Source organism: Leishmania major, chromosome 34 (assembly GCF_000002725.2).
Source record: "Leishmania major strain Friedlin complete genome, chromosome 34".
NCBI lineage: Eukaryota > Euglenozoa > Kinetoplastea > Trypanosomatida > Trypanosomatidae > Leishmania > Leishmania major.
Window position 1 is genome coordinate 624,313 of NC_007286.2, and position 16,361 is coordinate 640,673.

Sequence of the window (16,361 nt, forward strand, 5' to 3'; positions counted from 1 at the left end):
AAATATCTACTCTTGTGGGCCTCGTTTTGCTTCGTTTCTGTATCGCCTTTGTTTCATGTGAGCGTAGTCGAGTGTCCACTCCACCGAATGCCTCTGTTTGGACAAATATGCGTGTGCGTCGTCTCTCAAGAGGGTGCGCGCCGATCCTGTCGACTTCCTGGTCTCCTTTTTTTTCGGAGCTGTTACCTCCGCTTCCCCCCTTTTGCGGTCTGTATGCGGGTCAAGAGGACGAGGCGGACCAGAGTGAAAGAGGGAAGACGAGGGAAGGAGGGACCAAGATTGAGTCTTCACCTCGGAGAAAAAAAGAAGAAAGGCTGCGCGTGCTGTGCTTGATGGGGGGTGGGGTTGGGGACAGACTCCGATCGCTTCCAGAAACGAGACGAAAACTCCGAATGAAAAAGAAAAGCAACGCGGTAGTGACCCCCCCACCCCACACATACACACACACACAAATAAGGCACACCCATACAAGACTCGCACACGACAAGGACGTTCCCTGCGAAATCAGCGCCTGCTTGAGCCGAGCGGACAGACAGTCACAAACAGAGAGGGAGGGAGCACCCTGTGGGGGGAAGACAGAAGAAGAGTAGAACAGAAAAGAAGGGAACTCTGCTGCCACTCACGCGCGGATGGAAGGAGAGAGGGCGCGAACACGTGTGTGACAACGAATACGGCGGTACCTTCAACGAAGATCGGCGCGCATGCGGGACGCGCTCGCGCTCGAAAATGTTCCTCTACCCGCAAACAGACTCGTGTGAATCTCTGTATGCGCGGGTTGCTACAATGCAGTTCCTCGTCTCGCCAGTTGGCTGATGGGTGTTGAGAAAACTACCTTTCTTTGTTTTTTTTTTCGGGGGGGGGGATGCACCGACACACAGCACTGGCACTGCACCGTTCCTTTGTGTTTTCGGTTGGAGTAGGAGCGGCAGGGCAGGGGGTGGGAAAGAATGGAGTTGGCAGAATGGGCGTGACCCTCTACGCCCCCCGACCCAAACACGCGAGCGGAGAGGTGAGGAGAGACCCCCAATAAGGTAAAGCAAGGAATGTAGATGTGCATAATGGGAAGAAGTGGAGAAAGGTGAAACGTATTGTTGAGACTCGAGGAGCGCAACGAAGAGGGAGAGAGACAGAGAGGCCGCGTGCCACTGATCCAGCGGTTTGCCGCCACGGAAGCGAGCAGAGACTGTTGAAAGGGTGCTCAGCCATCACCAGCGCATTAGCTGCGACGGTAGTTGTGCCCACTTCCAGTGTTGGTGTTTGAGTGTGTGTGTTTTCAGTCCGTGGGATGCAGCGTATCGGGCTATCGGGGCCTCGATCGTCCTTTGTTGCCTCTAGTGCGGTTTCCAACAGGACATCGTGCACAGCGGACACGCGCTGAGCGCCACTTTTCCTTTTTGTGTGCGGCATACCAAAGACAGCGCGTTCAGTCATCTTCACCAAAGGCAATGCCAAAACACACATCAGCAAGCAGGTGGAGTGGGATAGAGGCGAAGAGAGGGAGGCTTCCTATCAGATCTCCCCCCCCCCCCAAGCACACGTGCAGTTTCAAAGACCGGATAGGCTGCCTCCCCGCAAAGCATTTCCCTCACACGCGCACCTGAATCAGCAGACTTTCTGTCCTCGTTGTAGCTGCATAAGAAGCCTACGGCGCGGTTCACGCATGCAGGCCCGAGCTTTCCTCCTCGCTCTCTCTCCGTTTTTTTTCGCTGGGTGTCTAGAGAGCTGTGAGGATGCACACGTTGCAGGACGCCTCCGAGGCGCCTTGGCAGACGAGCGGGGCGTATGTGCGCACTTCTTCGTCACTGCACATGTCCACAAACTCGTACCAGTTGATGTGATGGGCGAACTCCTCCCAAGTAAGAAAGCCGTCGTGGACAGGATGCGGCAGCGGTGTTCGCTCTCGACTGCGCAATCGCGCCTCCCGAAGTGCCTCGAGCTCAGCGCAGCGACTGCAGTCGACCTGCGGGAGTGCACAGCCTTCCGCGCCGCGCCGACGAGGATCAAGAGTGACGCACACAAAGTCGGATGCACTTTGTCGCCGCCCACTTCCCTCCGTGCTCTGAAGACTGTACCGTGGAGTCCACCGCATCTCTGCCAGCGCGTGTGCCAGTGCGCAACCGCCAAACGCCCTGATCTCTGGCGTCTGCGCAACCGCCATGAAGTAGTGCCACGCGTAGTTTCGAGCAACCTCGGCCACGGTAGCCGTGCGCTGCGAGCTGACCTGTACCACACGCTCAGGGACGCGCAGCAGCCACGATGTTGTCCCAGAGGACGCCTCTTCCATCTCTCGCATATCGTCTGAGACACGGCTCGCAGAGGCCGAAGCTACACTGGCCCGCCGCAGGGATGTGGCTGCGCCACTAGAGAAAGAGCGAGTTCCGCCGGCGCCATGGTCGAGCAGAAGATTTGCCGCTCGCCGGCACGGCACGCGCTGCTTTTGCCGCCGCACCGCTCCGCGGCCACCATTGCCGCCGCCATGGCGGTTGGTATGCTCGTCACCGAAGGGGTTCAGCAGATCGGAGACAAAGCTGCGCACCGTGTCGAGGCCCATGACATTCACCAGGCTCATGTACTGCCCTTTCATCTGCTTCACGTAGGAGTCACGATAGAGGAACGCAAGGTGCCAAATGGTGTCGCACACGTTCCGCCGCTGAACAGCGTCCCACTGCAGCCGTGAGTCCTGTGTCGAACCGATGAGCAGGCTGGCTGCACCGGCCAACTTCCAAAGTGGATCGTCTGCCGCGCCGGGTGAGCGATAAAGCGAGAGGGAGACGAGTAGCGGGTCAACGCGAAGCCGCTGAATTGCAACCACCCGGCTCCAGAGCGGTACACTGGACCGTCGCTGATGCCGCAAAGTCTGGTCGCTGTCCTCCTGCGCTGCTGCGAAATGCTGCTTCGCGGCTATTAGCTCCCGATCGAGGTGCACCTGCCATGGAAGGAGCAGCGCTTGACCCCCTTGAGCAGCGCTAGAAGAGCCTATGCGCTTGCACGACGACGATGACCGTAGAGTCTCCCAGCTGGACTCCACCTCCTCAACGTAGCCCATCATGGCTGAGACGAAGCCGTCTTCGATGTGCAGCTCCACGGGTGTCAGCCAAGCAGCCACAACGGAGCAGTAGAGAATAGGCGTGATACGGAGCAGCTTGCGTTCGATCTGAAACCCGCTCTCCCGGTCATCGACGAGCTGGGCGACGACGCGCTGCTTCGCAGACGGCCGCTCATCGTCCACCTGGAGGCTACGGAAGCGCAGCTGAATCTGCTGCACATCACCCTCATTCACGTCCTCATAGGACCCTGTTGCCGACGGTCGACTTGCGTCATTTGAGACACGCGCACCCTGTGTAAAGGAGAAATCCACTGGTTGGATGGCCAAGAGCAACATGTCCTGCAGCTGCCCTTCCCGCTTGCCAGTGGTGCGGCACAAGACGTACATGCTGGGGAGGTGCAGTGTAAGCGATAGCTGCGGGAAAGGCAGCGTGCGGTAGACATCAATGGTGGGCTCCATCGTGATACTCACGGCGTAGCTGATGCCGTGCACACCTCGTACACGAACAAAAAGCAGCGATGACGCACCAGTGGCGCTGTCCCCCACATCGAGCTCGCACTGGAAAGCGTCGACGGTGCTGGAGCGGCAACCAATCTGCTGCGGGTCTAAGTCGAGCACACACGACGCTGCAGCTGCCGGCGTTGCCGTTTGCGCGCTGTTCGCTGACTCATCGACACCGTCGGTAAGGACCCAGAGCTCTACCTCAGCTGGGAGACGCCCGGCTGCGGGCGGCACGTCCCACGTCCACGCCTTGCGGCGCCGCGGGAACACTGTCGAGACGCGACGCGCTCCGCGCTGCCGGAAGCACACCGTGAAGGAGGTGCGGTTCTCCAGCACCAGGGGCGGCTGCACGGCTTCTTCCACCTGCACACACATCATGCATCCCTTGCGCTTGTATGTCCTGACGCTGAACACCTTTGCCTCCTCCCGTCTCACGAACAGCTCCCCACCCACTTCAAGGATGTCCTCCGGGTGAACCGGCGGCAGGCGGTCAACGACACCTTGCGCAGTCCGCTGCCCTGTCCTGGCAGAGGCTAGCGGCCAGTTCTCGGCCAATGAGCCACGGGTCTGATAAACCAGGTTCACGTACTGCTCCTCCACCGTGTGGATTGCAAACGGCGGGGACCAGAGGCACTGTTCGATGTTGTGCGCCTTGTCGTCGCACATCGCAAAGGAGAACAGCGGTTCCACTCTGCCGTCGGCCATGGCTGGTGCCACAAGGGTGCTGACCACCGTCTTGGTGAAGGGTGCCATTTGGGCTGTCGGCGCTGGCGGGTGATACCCACCGCTGCTGCTGTGCTGGGAAAACCGCAGCGCGTACGGCGACTTGTTCACCAGCACCCAGCGCGGGTGAATGGACACGACACGGGTATTGCTATAGGCACGGACAGAGGCCTGATGGCCCATCTCGACGCGGCACGAAAGAACCCACACAGCCCCGTGCTTACGGCGGCTGGCGCAAACAATCACCTGCACCTCTGCCGCCTCGTGGATCAGCAGCGGCTGCGACGACCAGTCCGACCACAGCGCCTGAGCAGCACCATCGCTAGTTCCCGCCCTGGTGGGCTCCAGGAGGCGCAAGAAAAGACCGTTGCTTCCGGCGTGGTTTTTGTCGTTGTTGCACGACTCCGCTCGTAGGCTGTGGTACAGGAACGGCCCTGCGTGCGGGGCAGCAAGCTGGGTGCCACCACCGCGCACGTTGAATTTCCACGGCGATACCGTCGCTGTGCGCTCCATACGTCCCGACAGCCCCGCTATCGGGGCGATGCACCGCTCCGTGTCGCCGTGATGCGGCCTTGTCGTATCGGCCAGTTGCACCGGCACATCGGTCTCATTGAAGATCCAGTGGGGGCAGTACAAGGTAACTTGGCGTTGTGCGTACTTGATGGCAAGCACAAGGGTTGCGTTGGTGACCGGGTCTACCAGAACGAGTTTTGTGTCACGACGCGTCTTTTGAAGAGGTGCGTGGACGCACGCCGGTGGGTACTGCGCTATTGGTATGCCGCCCGCTGGCACGGTAGACCACTGTGCCAGTGTGACGCCGTTGGGCTGCTGCAGCGACACACCAAGGCACACGTCCTCCAGTGGGTCCATCTCGGTTGCTCCGTAGCTTCCGTCCACGCCGACAACGACGGAGGACACGCGTGTGTAGACGGCCGTATCGGGGGATGTGTCGAGCAAAGAGATTCGCCTTCCCGGCTGAGTACGACGCGTTAGCAGCGTCACCGTGAGGGGAACGCCAACAGCGTTGCGAATGGTCACCACAGCCTCTGCTGTGACGATGACGGAGCGCAACGGAGAGAGGGACGGGTGGTGTAGCACATCCGCCGGCTGTCTCGCTGCCGCCTGCATACGGAGGAGGAAGTACGTCTTGCCTGGCTGTCCAGACAACACTACGAAGTTCTTGCCGACTGCGATGCGCGCGACCCCGCCTGCGCCACTGCCGCGGCTAGCACTGCTTCTGCTGCCGTGTACGGAGTTGCACACACACAGGAGCACAGTTCCCGCCAGGCAAGGGAGGCTGTCGTACGACATGCCGAGTGACACAATCGAGTCTGCGCTCAGCTGCATCTGGGTAAGTGCGGGGCTTGACGCCGAAACCTCGGCAAAGTTGCCTAGAGCCAAGGCCACACGGCGGCGCAGCACCTGCACAGGGACGCATTGAGAGGATGCCGGGGGTACGACACCAACTGCGTCGTATGTTCCAGATGCATTCACGGCAACTTGCAGCAGCGGCATGCTAAGCCGATTCGTGAAGGTGACAAGTGTGTGCAGAAGAACCTGCTTCTGACCCTGGCGCTCAAGTGGGACAGATACGTCGGCGAGGATGTAGCGCTGCAGTGGTCCACTGGTGGCCATAGTTACCCGTTGCACACCAACCGACGCCAGTGATATCACGGCTCCGCATGCCTTTGACGTCGGTGCGGTAGATGGGCGTTCCTCCTCCTCCTGCTGCTGCTGCTGCTGCACAATGATCTTCTGGTGCTCTAGCGGAAGCTCCTTGCCACGATATCGTGGTAGGTTGAACTCCCACTCCTGCCCAACGTGCAGCACGCGCGCGCGCGTGGAAGCGGCATCGTCGTCGTGGCTGTCGCTCGCTCGTCGCTGCACGCCCTGCGGATTCTCGACATATTCCGGCAGCTGAACCACGACATCAAGCCCGATGGTCTGCACCATCTTGAATGCGTGGAAGACGGATGCGCTTGCGACGCCGCCGTCTGAAGTGCCGCGCATGGCCAGCGCATCAACTCCAGCCGACTCGAACATGGCCCGCAGCAGCAGTAGCTGTCGCACGTTGCGCAGCATCTCTGAGGAGAAGCACACCTTAACGCTGCTCATGCGCGTCGAGAGCCGGGCATGCCCTTTCCGGTCGTATAGGTCCATGACAGAGGCGTTCTTGCGTGAGCTGAAGGACACCTTCACCTCTACCGGTTCAAGCACCGGCGCCCACTGTGACCGCGACAGCTCATAGTACTCCAGCTGAAGCACGAAGTGCAGCTCAGCGCTTGTATGCAGAGACTCGAGTGCGCATTGAGGAGTGTGGATCTCATTGGCATAGACGCAAAAAAGAGGAGTATCGTTGTCTTGGCTGTCGTCGATAATGAACAGGCTTACGTATGGGATCTGCAGCAATACGGTGACCATGGTGGTGTCGGCACCGGCGGAGGCCGCTAAAGCATTCCCCGCCTCCCCACCGCTGCGGGAGTGGCGTGCCCGCACAAGCGACCCTTCGCTCGCCTCGCTGTCAGTTCCGACCGCGTCCCAGCCGCAGTGCAGCGAGGACAAGCCAGACCACACATCCCGACGCACTGCAGCGTGCCAGCGCGATGCGGCCACCTGCGCGTGACGCACCGCCCGCGCCACGAACACGGCGTCGCTGTAGCGCACCCGCACCTCAACGCCTGTGCTGGCGCTGACGTGAATCGTGCTAAGACGCACCGGCAACCCAGCAGGCCGGTCAGTGCGACGTCTCTTTTCGTCCGTCATCAGGACTTTCATGGCCCAGTCCGACACGAGGTCGGACGTGTCGACAGCGGTGCCACCGTGCTGCGTACAATACTCACTTCGAACGCCCGCATGCGCCAGGTCAAACGCCCCTGTTAACTCATCCTCATCGGTTGCAGCGGATCTAGAGTTCACGAGGCACAGGCTCATGTCAGCGTATAGAACGAGGGTGCGCTGAGCCCATGTCGTTGCGGCGTGGCCTGTGCCGGCGTACAGTATGGACGCTGCGCCGGCGACCGAGCGCGGCTCCGGAATGCGCAGCTCGACTTGCACTTCGCCGATAAACCGCTGCCACCTTGGAGACGCCACTTCTCCAACGACCTTGGCGGATTCCTGGGCTGCGGTGCGCCGCTGGTGATCCATCTGCAGAACCGCCGCGCGGACAACACCGGCGGCGTCTCTCTCCAGCGCGGACGGTGGCGGCACTGCGCTGCAGGTCTCAGGATCGATCACAACATACGAACCGTTTCCGGCGGAGACGTATGCCTCGATGGACAAGGCGGTCATGCACACGGTGGCGTTCATGATGCGCAGTGTCACGCCTTCCTCGAGAAAAATGAGCTGCCCGTGCCGCGAGGCGTTCATGTGAATCGTGTGACCGTTACCATAGAGATAGACGAGGCTGTAGAGCTTGTTGGTCACCCGCAGCGGCGTCCGCTCCGACAGAAGCAAATCCTCGCTGAGCCACAAGTCCTGCTGCACCACGAGCTCTTTTGGTGACTGGTAGCCTGGCACGGCTACCTGCAGGTACGGGGTGTAGAGGAGGTCTACCCACGCCATCATCGGCACGGCCTCAACCGTCACTGTGACTTGTCCAGCCTGCAGCACGCCTCTGTACGCCTTGGTCTGTTCCTCCTGTGCGACACGTAGCGAGCAAGACTTGCGGGCTGCTTGTGTGGCAGCCTGGCACGAAGCCGCAGTGAGAGCAAGGGTGGGAATCACGTTTTCGGTGCCGAGGAGGCAGCTGGCCAGCGTCACAACCAGCCGCAGCGATACCCCTCGCTCGTTGAGGTCATCGCCGGCGCCCGCTATGCCGGACCAGTTGTGCTGACCGGCGTAGTAGGTCGCATCGAGCTCGCTTAGCTCAAAGTACACTGCCGTTGGAGGGCCGGACCCATCAGCGCCGTTGTCGGCGTGCACGCGCAGACGCAGCGAAGAAAGGTGGAGGAGGAAACGCCTTGCCTTGGCTGGTGAGTTCGTTTGCTTACTTCGGTGCTGTTGCTGTTTCTGCGGCGCGGCTGTCGCGGACAGATCCGGTGCGGTGGCTGCGGCTGCTATGGACTGCGACGCCGACGAGAAGTACTTCATAATTGCTGCCAGGAAAGATGTTTGCTGAAGCGCCACACGGATTAGCGCTGTGTAGTGGAGCTGCGTCAGCGTCAGCTGCAACGCATCCATGCCAAGACACCACTCCTCGATGCCGCCCGTGGCGGCAGCAGCCGAAGACTCAAAGGACTCTCCACTCTGCATCAGCTGACGCTGAACACGGATGCCAAACCGCTCCAGGAGCACTGTGCCCTTCTGCATCCCCTGGATGGCAGAGATGGAGATGCTCTGAAGATGCAGTACTGTTTGAGCACCGTCAAAACACTTGCGCTCCTGGATCTCTGAGTTCCAGGCCACTGTTGCCGCCTCCGTGACGACCACCAGCATCTCCTGCTCGTCCACAGCTTGCCGAATCGCCGCCTCAAGGGATACGGAGGCGTACAATGGCGTGGCGGACACCGCCACTTCCGTTTCACCTACAAGCAACGCAATGCTCCCACTCCGCAGTTGCAGTGCATAGCTGCGATGTAACTCGGATGCCGTCGTCGTGGTGATAGATTGAGGTGACGCAGGCGCTGCGCTGTCACGGAGCAGCGCCGCTGCGCACAACTTCACCTGCATGCACACGCCATCCAGCATCGCTGCCGCGTGCATCATCGAAGGCGCCAAAAGCCACAGCGGCTGTAGATCGAGGATGACCTTGCACTCCATGGGTGCGTCCTCGAGTGCCACGTAGAGCACGTCACTTTCCGGTGATGTCGCCTTTGTTGGCAGTGCGCTGTCTTGTTGCGACGCCTGCAGCTGGCCGAACACCTCATCGAGCAGGCTGGCGTCTTTCGGCTTCGGTGGCTCCATCGACAAGCCCGACGCTACGCGTGCGTGCGGTGATGCATGACGACGAGGCCGAGGGGACGCCGCCACCGGCACTTGCCACTCCGTCGGTTGTTCCAGCGCGAGCGGAATGGCCGTCACGACAGAGCCGTCGCTCCTGGTGTCTTCGAGCACGCAGCGAACGAGCTGGGCAACCCGCACCATCGCATACGACGCATTCGGATTCTTGCACAGATCGACTTGCACCCTCGATACCGCACAGCTCAGCACAAGTACCGGCGTGCTAGGCGTGGGTGCTGCGGAGCTGGGGGAGCATGCCGGCGCAGCAAAGCACGGAATACGGCACTCGAGATGTTGAAGGCGAATGCGCCCCACTTGCTTCGCCCGCCCGTCACTGGCGTTACCACCACTGGACTCGCGAGAGGGTGTCGGTGTCCCGGCTCTTGACGCTGACAGCGGTGCCTGTTCCATGTAGCGGAGGAGGCTCTCGCGCAGTTGCCGGTCGTCAACGACCATTGCTCGGAGAAGTAAGGCTGCCTCGCCGTTGACAGTGGCTGTTACCAAACCAAACGAGTCCACAGAAAGGAAGACCGCTCGCTCTGGGGGGGCCACAGTGTCAGTGGCGCCTGTCGAGTCCACCTTCGGGGTTGCCAGCCAACGCCAACTACACTGCGCCGTGAGGGACGCGGCTGGCGTGGCGGCGGCGCTGTGCAACGGTGCCACCTGAAGAATACATAGTCCATCGCTTTCCGACAAGTCCGATGCCGCGGTACTCGGCGCGCCGCAGCCGAGCCACACCTGCTGCGCCGCGAAGGAGCAACTCAGCTCTCCGCTGGCAGAGCGCACCGCAGAAGCGGCAGCGCCGTTGAGCCGCAGCAGGCACTGCATGGACTGGCTACCACTGTGGCTGGAATCAGACCGCGACGTGCTGATACAGAGCGTCGCCTCTCCCTTCACGCTCAGTGTCCAAGTGCTCTCCTCCGCGACCGCCTTGAGCAGCGAGGCAGGTGACGACGCGTCCACCGCGTCTGACTCCATGTCCTTGCCGAACTCGGTGGGCCGGAAAAAGTTGGCGTGGATGACGTCCATCACGTGCGCGAGATCGGTGCTCGAGCAACGCAGCACGCACGACTCCGTCAATGACGGTAGCACCACCCCAAAGAACTTGCGCCGCGGTCCGCCGGATGCCCATAAACATCGCGCATCGAACGCAGAATGGGCGATGTTGACGTGCCAGCGGGGAAAGCGCGACTGAAATGGCGCACCCGAGCTCGGCTGAGCATGAGAGATGACCATGTCAGAGGAGTGGAGGTCGTATACGATGTCTATCGCCGTTGCTGCCGGTGACTGATCGGAGGCGGAGGACGAGGCTGGAGCTTGCACGCGGTCCGTAAAGAGAAGGTGCGCCACCGAGAGGAGGAGGTGGGGCGCCGGCGATGGCAGCGGCGCAGAAGTGGCCGCTTGCGCCAACCAGTCCACCGACCTCGGCGTCTGTAGCACCACCGATTGCAGGGTCACAGACTTACGCACATGGGTCCACGACACAGCCGCCGTGGCCTTTTCAGGAGCCCGCCATGACAGCGGGGGGCAGAGCAGCGCCCCGGCGCAGAACCAGCACGGCTCCCGCATCACCACCGCCGAGGCGCGCACCACAAGACCCTCTCGAGCGGATCCAAGGAGATGCATGAGCAAGGGGTACACGAAGAGCAGTCGCACACGACGCACCTCCACCTTGAACTCTTGCTGATCGCGGATGCCCATGAAACAGGCACCCTCGATGCCCTCACCACCGCCGTCCCTTCCGCATAACCAATCGGAGAAGGAGAGCATTGGCAGCGGCTTGTTCTGCTTCCAGTCTACCGACAGTTTCGCACTGTCGACACGTGATTCACTGGGTGTGGAGGCACCATCCGGTTGCATGAGTGTGACCCAGTTCGCCTTGCCCGGCACAGCCCCGGTAGCTGAGGGGCAGCACCACTGCAGCTGTGGGCTCTCAGCGGTCATCCGCACGTGATTGCATGCTTCTGTCATGCGGCACTCCAGGACCGCGCCAAGCGCTGTGAATCGAAGCACAGGAATGTCCCTAGACACCATAGGCTCGTTCGCAGCGCCTTCGAGGTCCACGTTTACCTGTAGCGCAGGCACGGTCACGTCGACATGATTACACAGTGCATTGCCACCGCACTCGTTGGTTCTACCCCACCCCACCTCGACATCCGTGGTGATTCTCGAGATCACGTCCGCGCCCTCGCCTACTTCTTCCTTCCGCGTGTCCTCGTCACTACCAAGTGGCCGCCACCACGGATAGCCTGCAATGACTTCTGCGCCAAACAGCCGGTTCGTGAGCAGCCCCATCGTGTCCCAGAACGCTTCGCCGCACTCCAACAGAGTTGGACCGGCCCGCAGACACATCCGCGCGGATGGTCCGACGCGCGTGGCGCACCGCCACGAAGACGGCAGCGGTAACGGGCACCTGTAGCGCACAAAACGCATGGAAAACGCGCTGGACTCTCTTGCAGTGCGGCTGCCACTGATGTCAGTCGCGGACGAGCTCAATGGCACGCTCACATTGAAAAGTTTCACATCACGGTGGTGCGCCGCATTACCACCGAAGCGGGCGCACAACGCCACGCTATCTGCAACGCTGAGTTCGTAGCTCTGTTTATCACGGTAGCAGTCGTGGCGAAGGAGAAACGGCGTGAAAGATACGACTGAGTCGCGGCGAGGGGATCGACAGGCATCGGCAGAGTCGCTGTTCGTCTCCAAGGCATCCGAGCACACAGCAGGCTCGCTTCCTTCGCACGTCATGCGCAGCGATGGAAAAGATACCGTCAGGCCGTAGAGGGGCTGCTTGCGTAGCTCTGGTGCTGACACGGCGGTGTTGTAGCGCGCCTGCACGGAGGGGCGAAGCAGCAGCGGTGGTGTAGCTGCTGCCACACAGCAGCGGCGCAGCGCCGCCGCGAAGGCGCGTGCCTCGGCATCGCTGGCGCACTGGAAGGCGATGTAGCGACAGGGAACCGTCTGCGTGCCCGCAAGGACGCGACTCAGAGCCGTTCGAGCCTGCTGCTGTGAGGATGCGTTATGGTCGCCCTCTACCGCCTTCCCTTTCTCCAGCCACGTGTTGACAGTTTGCTTCAGCCAGAACGCGTTTTCGAGGAGCGCCGGCGGCACCTTCAGTTTGTCAAGCAAGAACCGCTTTGCATCCCGGTAGCCGCGTGCCAGCGCCTCCTCGTGATTCCTGCCGCCCTGTGAGACGTAGAGGTGCACACAAGGCCCCGCGGGGACACTAGCAGCGGTCGTGACCCCAGAATCTCTCTCACCGTCGAGGAGGACGTGCGTGCAGCCATCCTGCAGCGTGTAATACTGCGCCGGGAACGTCGACCGTTGCGCGTGGTAGACGACACACACGCCACGACGCACGCTGACTCGCTGAGGAAGAGAGACAGTGGCCACCACCGTGGAGTGCTGCCGTGCTGCAGAGAACGGATGCAGCTTCTTGTAAAACGACGCCAGTTCGTCTGCTGCGTGCGGCGGAGCGTCGTCATCAACGTCGCCGGCAGCGCCTTGATGCCCATGCGCACCGTGCCAGAACCTCTTTCCTGTCGCGTGCGGAAGCACGCGCACGCGACACGTGTAAACGGCTTCGCCCTCTGGACTTTGCGCTGCGCCTATTTGTCGGGCACCACACTCCTGAATAGTAGACTGGACCGATGCTGCCAAGTCTGTCAGCATGGTGCAGGCGGTCGTGAGCACCGACAGGCTGGTGCGCGACCATGCCAGGTTGACGGTATCGCTGGAGGAAATGCGAAGGTTCCACTGAGGCAGATTGGGGTGGCAGCGTCCCAACAGACTCCGCTCGACCACCGCGACGATGGCCGTGTCAGGCAGCAGCACGCCTCTCTCAATGGAGAGCGGCCCGTCAGCAGAAGGGTTGTTTCGGGGGAAGAACACGGAGAGACGTGCTGCGGCCATTCGAACGTGAGTGCAGTCGATCCAATCCGTGTCAAGTGAGCCGAGCGCTGCAGCGGCGGTGGTCGTCGTCGTCGGGGAGGTGCTTGCGCTAGAATGATCCTCGCTTGCCTCCCTGCGCAAGCGCCCCTGCAGCTGTAGGCGATGCACTGCGTCATTGCGCAGACACAATTGCGTCAAGGCGAGCTCGCAGCCCTGGACCTGCGGTACCTCTGAGAGGGAGATGTGCATCGCATCCACTGCTACCGACCAGTCAATGGAGCGCTGTTGCTCCACCCTGCGCCGCAGAACAACGAGCCGCGCATCCTCATCCGTCGCACAGCGCTGCTCGGCGTACGTCATGCGCGGCGACACAGGCATTGTTAACGCTGTGAAGTCGCCATCAACGTTGGCATCTATCGGGGGTGATGTATAGACTTGTGCGTCGCCCACACTGCCACTAGCGGCCGAGTGCGACAGCGCCGTTTCGGGCCACATGACCGTAAATAAAAAGTGGCTCAAGTGACGCAGCGGCACAACGTCAATGACCACATGCACGAGTGCGAGCCCGACGCGCACGTAATGGAGCGCCGATGTCCGAGACGTCAGCTGCTGAGCAGATCGCACTGTCCACTCCACCTTCACCGCGGCGTGGCGACGGCACTCGTCCGGCACGATAGACCAGCAGGACTCGAGGGGAGAGAAGGTGTGCAACCGTGATTGGTACACCGATGCCTCTCGCTCGGCCATATTCACAGCTGGTGTGCGCGGGCTGCCAGCTCCGCTAGTGCTTCGAAGAAAACACGACGAATCGCTCTGTGAACAGTCCTGCGGTACGCCTGCACGGCGTATGGCGAGAATCACCTCCTCTGTCGACGTATGTGTGGACTGTCGGGTCTCCGGCGCCGCGAGAGAGGCGGCTGTGATGGAGAGGCGCTCCATGGCTCCCCAGTAGTACGCAGCCTGCAGAGCCGACCCACTAGCAGCGCTGACCCCTCCCCACTCGACACCTGCCTGAACGGTGTGCAGTGCCACTTGGGCAAGCGTGTCGGGAGCTGTGGTGGAGGTCGAGACTTTATCTCTAATGAGGGATGGTGTGCTTGGTGCACTCAATGTTCTGCTCTGCAGTTCCACCCTGAGCTCCTTGGCGTGGAGGAAGACGGCACAGCTGGGGACGCTGCGATGACGGATCGGCTTTTTTGATAGGTCCGCGGTTGCTGGATCGGGAATCGACGCAGGCAGCGATGTGCCGGATCGGGAAAGGGCCTTTGCCTCCTCAGGGGACATGCCGAACTCTTGTGCAATGACTGCTCGCTGGGCATCTGTCCATTGCTCAGCCGTCATGAGTTGTACGAGTTCCCGCAGCTCAGCGCGGGCCTCCTCACTCAGGCCGTCGTTGGCGGCACCGCTGGCGCTGACGCTTGCCGAAGCTGTCGGCTGCGACTCCGAGCGCCAAAACGAGAACCACCCGCCTTTCACCACTGGAGCGAGCATCTGAGCGGGCGGTGCACTGGGGTGCACAGGGCTTGGGGTGTCTGTCTCACCTGCGCCGGCGGCTGCCCTCTTCTCACGAAGTAACTTTTCATACTCGACGCGCTCGACGCCGACTCGCCTCATGGCGAGCCGCTTCCCGAGCTTTAGCACGTCGATCGACAGCTCGTCCTCTAGCGTGACCAGCTCCACGTGCTCGTCCACCGTCAGGGGCTCCAGCCATCCCGTTGCCCTGAGTGAAATTCGTTGTTGCCGCAGGTACAGTCGCATGTATCGATCACGCTTCTGCTTCATCGAGGTGTAGGCGCGCCACGAAAAAGGCGTTAGCTTGCGAGCGGATGCCAGTGCCGCGGTCCTATTATTTTGAACCTGCTGTCGTACCGCGTCCAGAGTGTACCGCCACCACGCACGCGGGTTGACTTTCACACGCTCCCCGATAGGGCGTAGCCGACGGAGCGCCTGCCGTTGTCGCACGTGCACCAGGTACTGCACGAGTCCATAGCACGTTGCGCACCTCTCGCTTGTGACGGTGCACGAGCACGCGTCATCCATGCGCACGGCGGCCATGTACTGCGGCGTCGAGACATCCGTGTAGACGGGTTGGTAGGCAAGCTCCACTGCCATATCGAACGGCTTCAGTAAAGAGACTTCTCTTTCGCTGCTCGCGCTTATCCGCAGCGAGGCCGCGAGGCCGCGGAGGGAGATGAGCTGCCGCGCCATACGCTCTCCTGGGGTGACGAAGGCCGGCTCAAACCGCTCGTTGCACCCGCACGTTTTGATCTCTTTGATTTGAACGGAGAGCGACGCCTGCTGGGTGGATAGCTGCACTGAAGCGTCTATGTGCGCGCTTGGCGAGGGTCGAGAGCGCATTGAGTGCTGCGGACGCCCCTGCGGTGGCTCCAGCGTTGATGCTTCGCCAACGACCCCCCCTGAAAGCACGTCGTCGCCACCGGGGGCTGCACCGGCGACGCAGGATGTGTAGTGCACCCACACCTCTTCCACCTCAATGCGAATGTTGTTCAGAATGCTGGCCTTCAGGCGGGCGGTAAAGTTGCTGTCGCTGCTATCAACCGCATCGGCTGTCGGCGGCGGCACCGAGGTTGGCGCCGATGCAGAGCTGCTGGCCTGCCACAGGCCTTCGCGGAAAGCCATCAGAAGCGCCTCATCCGTCGCGGCCAACTCTCGAATTTTGCGTGCGCGGGCCTCTCGGACGTCTTGGTCGATGCTATAGCCAGCGGTTTGTTTGTCCGCGAGAATAAGCTGAGCCTTTCGAATCTGCACCACCACCGATTCCGATCGCAGGTGCGTCCATGGAATGACAACGGTCAGCTCCTCGATGGTGCCCATGAGCACACATATAGGCACGTCCAGGAAGCGCAATGCGTCTTGTCGCACCTTCAAGTTCCTCATATGCACGAGCCCATTCCACACCGACACCTTGACGTGTTCGCGATCGATGTTTTCAAAGTATTCCCCCAGGTGGGAGGTGAGCAGATCAGCGACGAGCTTGTTAAACATGATGCACGGGCCGCTGCTCAGATTAGGGCTGTGTATGTGGACGGGGTGGAAAATGTGAGAGGGACAAAGAGCCCCCGAGGGGCCGATGCCGCGAAGCAGCGCGACTTGTGAAGGACTGGAAGGTGCAAGGAGACAGAGTGAGAAAGTACAGAGAGGCCGCTGGCCAACATCAGATCTTCACTGTGCACTGCGACCGGTCGCCGACTTACTCACTGGCCCAGCAGGAGAGCGAAACGGCACCTCCAGAGAAGAGGCA

The 16,361-nt window shown here is 61.2% G+C and overlaps 1 protein-coding gene across 1 annotated transcript; it reads right to left on the reverse strand.

Annotated features, from left to right (window-relative positions):
* Positions 1-1,714: 1,714 nt before the first annotated feature.
* Positions 1,715-16,105, reverse strand: LMJF_34_1390 (conserved hypothetical protein; the record flags this gene model as incomplete). Its single annotated transcript, XM_001686183.1, has 1 exon — positions 1,715-16,105. One exon carries the CDS (start codon positions 16,103-16,105, stop codon positions 1,715-1,717), a length of 14,391 nt encoding a protein of 4,796 aa, XP_001686235.1.
* Positions 16,106-16,361: the final 256 nt, after the last annotated feature.